Raw genomic sequence first — 9,446 nt, 5'->3', positions numbered from 1 at the left:
TGTGGTGACTCCCTCATCTTTGTCTCTAGAGTGGCAGAGTTACATGCATATGGTACCACACACAGCATTTTATTTTCTCCCTAAATAAAGTCTCAATGTGTTGCCCAAGCTAGCTATCAAGGGCCTTCGGAACAATTTCTGGATAGGAACTTTAGGTACATGTCTTAGTCAGGGTTTCTATTCCTGCACAAACATCATGACCAAGAAGTAAATTGGGGAGGAAAGGGTTTATTCGGCTTACACTTCCATGCTGTTGTTCATCACCAAAGAAGTCAGGACTGGAACTCAAGCAGGTCAGAAAGCAGGAGCTGATGCAGAGGCCATGGAGGGATGTTCTTCACTGGCTTGCCGCCTCTGGCTTGCTCAGCCTGCTCTCTTATAGAACCCAAGACTACCAGCCCAGAGATGGTCCCACCCACAAGGGGCCTTTCCCCCTTGATCACTAATTGAGAAAATGCCTTACAGTTGGATCTCATGGAGGCATTTCCTCAACTGAAGCTCCTTTCTCTGTGATAACTCCAGCTGTGTCAAGTTGACACAAAATTAGCCAGTACAGTACATAACATCGAATCTGCCATCACGCAATCTTCTGCATACACACAGAACAAAGGAGGTGAAGCATGGAGGCAAGAATAATCAGAAACAGGAAGCCACATTTGGGTTTGAACACCCTGTTTCAAGACAGTTCTATCATTGGCTCTCTGCAACCAACCTTGGCGCATGCTTGTGTATGCTCTCCATACAAAGCAAAATTCCTGGCTGTTTAAACAAGTTCCCTATCCCAAGTCCTCTTTCAGATTTCAGAAAAGCCACTGCAAGAGGTAAGCATAGTGGCATCTACCTGTCATAGCAGCATTTAAGTGGAGGCAGGAGGATTAAAATAAATCAAATTCAAGATCATACTCAGCCTCTTAGTGAATTCAAGACTAGCATGAGCTACACACCACCTGTCTCCAAAACCAAACAGAAAAGGCAGCTTACAGTCTACAGCTCCTGGACCTTTGCATATACATGCATATGTACGAGCACCTGTGCATGTGTGAACATGCTAGGGAGAACGCCTATGCATTCTAGAGAACGCTACTGATATTACGACGTTCATGGTTAGGGCACTGTTTTAAAAGGTGGAGGGCGGGGAGGATTGGAAAACGAGGAACCGGGAGTCAAGAGCTCTAAAATCTTCCCAAGTAGAATTCTTAAGTATTTCTGCAAATGAAACGAGGCTATCAGAGGAATGACATTTGATATTGTGGGAAAGAGAGGGAAAAGTGACTTTTCTGTGAGAAAAACATTTGTGAAATAGAGTAGCCTGGACTAAGCAGCTCTAAGTGGGACAGATGCCCTTTAAAACTATTTTTATGAGAATCTATCAATTGAGCCCATTTCAACTAGATCTGCATGGATTATGTTCCTCTCATTTGGCTGTGCCTTCTCTTTCTTTGGGTTACTCCTGGTCTCCTGTCAGTGTGCTGCTCACGTTATTTCTAGTCTGAAAAGCTCCTCTCAGGGTCAGGAGGTCACATTTTAAACATGGAAGCTATTACTGGTCATTATCCAAGAATTCATGAAGGAAGCCATTCTGGAAGAAGAATGTTGGCCTCTAAGCCTGGGGTCTATTTTTATTGTCAAGGATTGTGGGTTTATTTTTGTCTCCTCTTGTACAAAAGGCAGCAGTGAAGACAGGGTGAGCAGGCTTGGATGTTAGCTCTGTTCCCAGGAGCATTAGAGGAATCTTGTGTGAGAACTCTCAAAATGACTGCTGGCCAGATTCCTCCAGAGAAAAACCCCGGATGGGTAGCAGGAACCACTCACTGGGAAGGCAACACAGTGTTCTAGGTTGCATTAAGAAGGTCCAAGGGATGTGTGAAGAGTCAGGGTTGGGCTGCTTCTGTCTTGACACTAGGCTGTTGTTGCTCATGCCCACTGAGGCTGCACAGCAGAGGAGATCATTCAGAAAGGATTTTAACCCAGGTTCTGATGGTAAGTAGGATTTTAGGTGACAATAAGGCAACTTTGTGTGGGGGGGATGTAATATTTAGAACCATATCTTCAGATTAAATGAGCTTCCTGACTCCAGGAATGGAATCCACGCACATTAAAAGAAAATAAACCAACTTGAAGCAACTGGCACAGGGCCTGTAACTTCCAGTACTCCATTTGCCTTCTATAAACTTAACACGTGATAAGTAAAACAAAAGCAAACAAACAAACAAAGCATCCATCTTTCTCACAAGGCACCATATCAGTGTAACTCAGCAAAGACAGATTGCTAGTGTATAGAACAAATGCTTTCAAAACTGTCATGGTGCAGTCTGTCTCAGTGATTTTATAGTTCAGTGATTTTATAGGACAGACAATAGGAGCAGATCTTGAACAAGACAGACCAATCTAAATACTGTGCATGAATTACAGAACAGAAAACAACAACAACAACAACAAAACCAAGCTTTCCCTAGGAGGCTTGGGCAAGGGGTCTCAGAAGAGCACACACTCTAGCTGAGTTTCAGGATCAGGACCTGCTCAAGCTAAAACACAGAGACACCACGGAAGTGCACTGGCTGGTCTCTGTGTCTGCACCCAGAGCTCTGTTCCACACCATCACTAGAAGCTATGGGAACCTGACACAGAAGCATCGAGGAACCGTTTTGCTCTACACAAATCAGTGTCGTTATGACAAGAAGGGAAGAAGGGACAACCAGCTCAGTTGAACTGCTGGCTCCCCCCCTCCTCCCGGGGGGGGGGGGGCTTGGTTGGTTTTGAAGGTCAGGGAATTGATCCCTGCTAATCAAATTCAGGGCCACAGCTACACATCTGCTGCCCAGTGTTTGAGGCTTTAGCCAATTAAGACCATTTAGCCATCGTTGGTAACGTCTTCCAAAATTGTTCCCATCTATTTGATTCTTTTGGTTTGATTTGACAGTGTTTCTCTGTGTAGCCCTGACTGTTCTGAAACTCTGTGTGGACCAGGCTGGCCTTGAACTCAGAGATCTGCCTGCCTCTTCCTCCTGAGTGTTGGGATTAAAGGCATGCCCCAACACTGCCTGGCTATTTTATTCACTTTTAATGTAGTATCTCATTGAAAGTTTTACAACATCATCTTTGCACTTTAAGCTTTCAACAGGCAATGGGAAGGAGGCCCTCCCTCAATCTGAAGAATTCTATCACACCCCCACAGCTCAGCATGTATAACTTCAGAGCCAGCATACAGAGTGTTTTTATTTGAAACTGAGGCTTGGATCTGGTATTCAGATCTTAAAAGAAATCGCAGAAATAGAAAAGGACATCAAAGATCTAATAAAGAATCAGGCCAAGAAAATACATAGACAAAATTGAATCTATTACGAATAGTACTAGTAAAATAAACGGTGATTCCGACTGGGAGCTGCAAAGACCTCACTGCCAGTCACCAATAGGTTTCTTGCACAGACACTGACAGGAAGATGGAGATAACAGAGGCTCAACAGAACATAACAACTGGATTCACTGTGTTAATAATAACATGGTAATGGAAGGCAAAGGGCAAGGCACAAGGCATGCATGCCCTGATCTAGCTCACAGCCACAAATTCCTTTCTCAGAATACATCACTCTAATTAATGAGCACACTGGCTCCTAATAGTGACGTGTTCATGGTAAGAGGTGGGCCTTCTGTTGAGCAACAGCACTAACAGCAGCAAGCCGGAGAGAACCACGAGGATGAGAACACTGTACGGGAGCTGGGAAAATCTTGACAGTTTCCCTTGGAGCAACTTTGAGGAAGATGGATCTAGGATCATGACCTTCTAATTTACTCCATTCATGGGAACTAGCTTTCGGTATTACCCGACAGCCCACTGGGGTCAATTTCCGTTTTCTAATCTGTTTGAGGCCATTTTTAAAAAATGATACAATCTGCTATTTCCCAATGGGTTTCCTAAGCATTAGTATAAATGTATTCAATTTAATTGCCCCATAGGACTGGGCTGGGAAGAATTAAATTAGATAAGCTGGAAGACATTCTGAAATAATTACAAAAGGCCAACTCAACAAAATGTAGTTGTCACCTAATAATGACAACTAGGTTCAGGGTAGCAGCTCAGCAGCCGTCCTTTGCAGGGCACAGAGAAACCCTGGGTTCACTTCTCAGTTCCATAAGCGTGACGATTTAATTCAATTTTATGTATTATTTATAAAAAACATCACACACTATGAAGCAAACTTGAGTCACAGAAGTGTCAACTAGGTGGCATCTGGGTACTGCCTGCCCGAGGAAGGGGAAGCTGGCTCACCTAGACACAGTCTTTCAATACACAGAAGAAATTCCACACGCACTGTGTGAACAAGACTGAGGATGGGAGGAGGGGGCTGAGAGACAACAGAGTCATGTGACAAATCCCGGGCACTGTGGCTCCCGAGACCAGCATCAGAGTGCAGATCTGAGATTACTGCCCAGCTCAAACGCTTATATACAGTGTTTGAGCCAATCCCAAGCCCCTAAGTTCTTGGCTAATCGTATCTTGCTACACCATCAGCATGCTCCAGTGAAAGCCTGGACTGATGAGGTAACTCAGTATTATCACCTGTGAGGACTTCTGTGAAGACAGCGGGCATGGCCACTGCCCTCGCCTTGGTTCCTTTTGGCTCTCTCATCTGTGTTTCAGAAGCCATCTTAGATCTAATGCCATGTACCACAGACCAGACCTCTTTAAGGAATTGCAGGAGTCCGTGGCACCTCGCTTTTCATCCCACTTTTTCCTTTACAAAGTTGACTTCCACATCCCCCACAACACACAAACTTCTTCATCCTGGCCTTCCATAAAAATTCAGCTTAATTTTTTTAAATTGCAGGGCTAAGTGTTCTGTACTCATTATATATATTATATGTTTATATATGTAAATTATATAAATATATTATTTATTATATTATACATAGGTTAAATATTATTTATATAGAATTTATATAAACATATTTATATAAACATAAAATATTTATATATAATTTGAATTACACATATGTACATGTATATAATGATATATAAAAATATGACTTTTTATTAGATATTTTCTTTATTTACATTTCAAATGCTATCCCGAAAGTCCCCTATACCCTCCCCCCACCCTGCTCCCCTACCCACCCACTCCTACTTTTTGGCCCTGGTGTTTCGCTGTACTGGGGCATATAAAGTTTGCAAGACCAAGAGGCCTCTCTTCCCAATGATGGCCGACCAGGCCATCTTCTGCTACATATGCAGCTAGAGATACGAGCTCTGGTGGGTACTGATTAGTTCATATTGTTGTTTCACCTATAAGGTTGCAGACCCCTTCAGCACCTTGGGTACTTTCTTTAGCTCCTCCATTGGAGGTCCTGTGTTCCATTCAATAGATGACTGTGAGCATCCACTTCTGTATTTGCCAGGCACTGGCATAGCCTCACACGAGACAGCTATATCAGGGTCCTTTCAACAAAATCTTGCTGGCATATGCAATAGTGTCTGGGTTAGGTGGCTGATTATGGGATGGATCCCCGGGTGGGGTAGTTTCTGAATGGTCCATCCTTTTGTCTTAGCTCCAAACTCTGTCTCTTTTACTCCTTCCACAGGTATTTTGTTCCCTATTCTAAGGAGGAATGACAAATGGTCTTCCTTCTTCTTTATATATGACATTTTATTATACATGTGTTTTTATTTTCACATTTAAGTCAGTGCCTTGTTAGGGTTTCTACTACTGTGCTCAAATACCATGACCAAAAGCAACTTAGTTAAAAATTTCAGTGTACAACTCTTAAGATTACACCCTACCAGTGAGGGAAGACATCGGCAGGAACTCAAGGCAGGAGCTGAAGCAGAGGCCATGGAGGAGTGGTGCTTCATACTTCATCCTCACTGCCTGTTCAGCTGGCTTTTTTATACTACTCAGGATATCCAAGATAGCACAGCCCCAGAAGGCTGCCACCCCCTGCCTCTCTCCCATACACTAGCAAATGCACCGCAGATTTCCCTACAGGCATTTTCTGAATTAACTGTCCTTTCCCCACGTAATTCTAGCTTGTGTCAAGCTGACAAAATCCAACCAACCAACAGCCCCCACAAAACCCACCAACCAGGACCGTCAGTACAGCACTAAAATATATTCTTCCCTTGTGCTCTTTGCTATCCCTCAAAGTTGTTCAAACTGTCCAAGGACTTCAAGAAAGTCTTGCTTTCTTGCTGGGCTGGGGCGATGATTAAGTTGGTAAGGTGCTTGCTGTGTGTCAGCATGAGGACCCAAGTTCTATCCCCAGCATCCAGCATGTTAGCATGTGACTGTCAACTCAGAACTGAGGAGGCAAAGACAGGAGGCTCCCTGGGACTCTATAGCCAGGCAACCTAACCAAATCAGTGAGTCCTGGATCCCAGCAACAGATCTTGACTCCAAAATGATGACTGGTGCTTGAGGGGGAATGACACCTGAGGTTGTGCTATGTCTTCCACATGCACCCCCCACCCCCAAACATGCATTGAAAATGCTTACATTGTCTCTATCTTCATGCAGAAGGATGCTATAAATTTTGCCTTCATTGTGAGAAGCATCTCACATACACAGGCAGGAAAATCCATGTGATATATAGCTTGCGAGTCAATAGTTCTAATCCTGGCTCTGAAATTAGTTGTGTGATGTTCGGCAAGCTACAGAATATCCCAGGACTGCAAACACCAAGTGAGCAGAACCTACTTTATAGGGTGTATGCATGTTGCTTTCTGAAACACTTCCTGAGACACCAAAGGTGCTCTGTAAGTGGAAAAAAGTATTGTTAACAATATTTTGCAAACCAGAAAAACATATCAGTGAATGCAGCCATGAGACCAAATAGAAAGGAAAAGGAGAAAAGGCTTCGGCCAGGATTGCCAGGCGGGTAACAGTCACGAGAGTATGAAAGTACACTACATGTCTACAGTGATGTGGGCAGTAGCACCTCAGGAGAGAGGATGGATGTCTGGAGAGAATGAGAATTTAGGTTTTATTCTTGGGAATACAAGAGCCATTGAATCTATTTTGAGAAGAGCTAAGAAAATAATTGTGGAAATACGGAGGATGAGTTTGGAACAAAGCCAGGGACAGAATGATCAATGGTAAGGAGGCCTAGAGCCATGTGGATGAGGCAGAGCCTAAGAAGGGACCTGGGAGGGTGGGGTGCCCAGTGAGATGGGGGACATTGTGTGTGTGTGTGTGTGTGTGTGTGTGTGTGTGTGTGTAAAGGACACACAGTGTGTGCAGAGGACACTTAGGAATAGAGTGGGGTTCGGAGCATTTAAGGAGATGTCTGAGCAGCATTCTTCCTCTGAGGATCTTTAATCTCCACAGAGGTGAGGACTAAAGTCAAAGGGATGGAGTGAAAAGCTGGAAGGTGTAAGGGCCTCTAGAACAACCAATCAGAGGATGAGCCTTAAGGCATATGACTCACTTATGCAGACAGTGCTAAGAAAGGACAGTTTGGTTAAAAAAGGCTTTGCCAATGATGGACTTGAAAAGTGCCTAGAAGTTATGAATATAATAGTAATTGGTAAAAATTTTATTGTTAAATTCCTGATTATACATTTGACCAATTAGACACAAAAGTAAATGAAATCATTAGCTAAATAATGCCTTTAGATTCAAATACAAAATTAAGTGAAACTGTTTCTTTCTTTTATTAATAAATATATAAAAGAGAGGTTCAAAATGTTAGTATTTATTTACAAGTTTATTTTAAAAGTTTTAACAGTGATGTCTGACAGGAAGTCATCAGATGGCCATCCAGGTTCCCGGCAAGAGCACTAAAGGAGAAGGAACCCCGGGAGTCCCTGGAGGCTGACGTCGGCGCAGAAGCCTCGTGTCCCCATCAGTTGGGGAGGAAGTGCCACACTTCTTCTGTTTAAAGTATGGGGAGGTGGGGTAGAAGGCATGAGGAGCAGTGAAGGGAGGAAGAATGAGACATGTTTAGTTTACATCTGTAGGAAGTATCCAGAAAGATTTTTGTAAAAGTCTCTATAATCTTAACATGTCATCTCTCTCCTTAAGACTGGCTACTGCCTCCAGTTCTCCCATGTTTTCAGTTGACTCAAGCTTCATAGAAAACTACAGTAGAATTCTAGAACCTTCTCACAGTATTTTTCTGGCCCCCTTTGAGGGCATTTTAGTCTCTGGCTAAGAGTACAGAAGTTAGCCCTCTAGCAAAAGATAGGAAAGGTTTAGAAAAACCTTTTTGCTCTAAAATTTGATTGTTCATTAAATAACTCAAAGAAGATGTACTGCAAAAAAAGTCTGACTGGTCAGCAGATGAGGGCTGCACTGCTCTTCCATGGATCCATGTCTAGGGACACCCTCGCCCCTAAACATCTCGTAGCTGAACGCCATCAGTTGTTCTCATTTTTTTCCTCCAAATTCACAAAGTTGAATATCCTAACATTTTATATTAAAAGGCCAAAAGCATTGTCATATTTCGAATGGCATGTGGTATGCGTATATGCTTACATTCTGAAATGTTACTAAAGAATTCTTAAAACAGCTTCAAATAAAGATAACCAAAGTCATGGAACTTATGATACATTTTGGTTTTAAGACTTTCAGTTAAAATGCCTAGAGATAATAAAATAAATCTTTTAGATTCAAGTTTCTAGAGTCGTCCTAACTTTACCAGAACTGGCTGGAATCTCTCATTACTTCACAGAGAGCCATCAATCACGTGAGTGAGTCACACTGCCATACTATAGCAGCCACGAGGAGGCCCGAGCAAGCCAGATGGCAGGTGTTCAGTCACCATGTCGTCAGACTAGCTAGCTCCAAATTAACAACTGTAATCCTCATTTGTTGAAGTTAGGACAAATGATGTTTTATCTGAGCAATTTAATCTGAAATCTATTTTACTTAATTTATATAACTTTTAAACTAGTTTTATTTATTTATTGGTTTTTACTACTATAAACAAAGTCATAGATTTTGCTCTCAAGAATTGTAACAAGACTGCTGAGATGATTCAGGGTGAAGGTACCTGTTCCCAAGCCTGATGACCTGGATTCTATCCCCAGAGTGTATGGTGGAAGGACAAAACCGACTCCCCAAAGCACACACTCACTCTCAGTCTCTCTCTTAAACTGACAATGTTTATAAGAGACATTCCGTACCTTCTGCATTGCTTTCCTTATTCATCGAAGGTGTTGGAACCTAAAGGCAAGAACAGGAGAGAATTCATATATATGTTTATATATGGAAGTGAACACAAAAATGTTTTTAATGAGATTATGGAATAAAATTGACTCTAACTTCAAAAAAGTAAAGATTCCTTCTGCTTTACTGGGGTATTCATTCTTTCTAAGAAATGAGCCCCCAGAAGTAGTCAAATTAAAGAACGCATGCACACATGCTCCACTATGTTCATAGCAGCCCTATTTATAATAGCCAGAAGCTGGAAAGAACCCAGATGTCCCTCAACAGAGGAATGGATACAGAAAT

At 42.5% G+C, this 9,446-nt stretch overlaps 1 protein-coding gene across 3 annotated transcripts in view; it reads right to left on the bottom strand.

Annotated features, from left to right (window-relative positions):
- Positions 1–7,679: 7,679 nt before the first annotated feature.
- The window catches only part of Ppa2 (pyrophosphatase (inorganic) 2), a 74,001-nt gene continuing 72,234 nt past the window's right edge, over positions 7,680–9,446 (bottom strand). For 2 of the 3 annotated variants that reach the window (XM_021158331.2, XM_021158333.2), the window contains 2 exons: positions 9,119–9,158; positions 7,680–7,865 (listed from right to left, as the gene is read on the bottom strand). In XM_021158331.2, the coding sequence (XP_021013990.1) occupies positions 7,837–7,865; positions 9,119–9,158 (69 nt within the window). In that variant the 3' untranslated portion in view covers positions 7,680–7,836. The remainder of the gene's footprint in view (positions 7,866–9,118; positions 9,159–9,446) is intronic. The other variant, XM_021158332.2, reaches the window with a different exon arrangement.

This window comes from Mus caroli, chromosome 3 (genome assembly GCF_900094665.2).
Source record: "Mus caroli chromosome 3, CAROLI_EIJ_v1.1, whole genome shotgun sequence".
Taxonomy (NCBI): Eukaryota; Metazoa; Chordata; class Mammalia; order Rodentia; family Muridae; genus Mus; species Mus caroli.
This window is presented reverse-complemented; position numbering and strand designations above follow the sequence as displayed.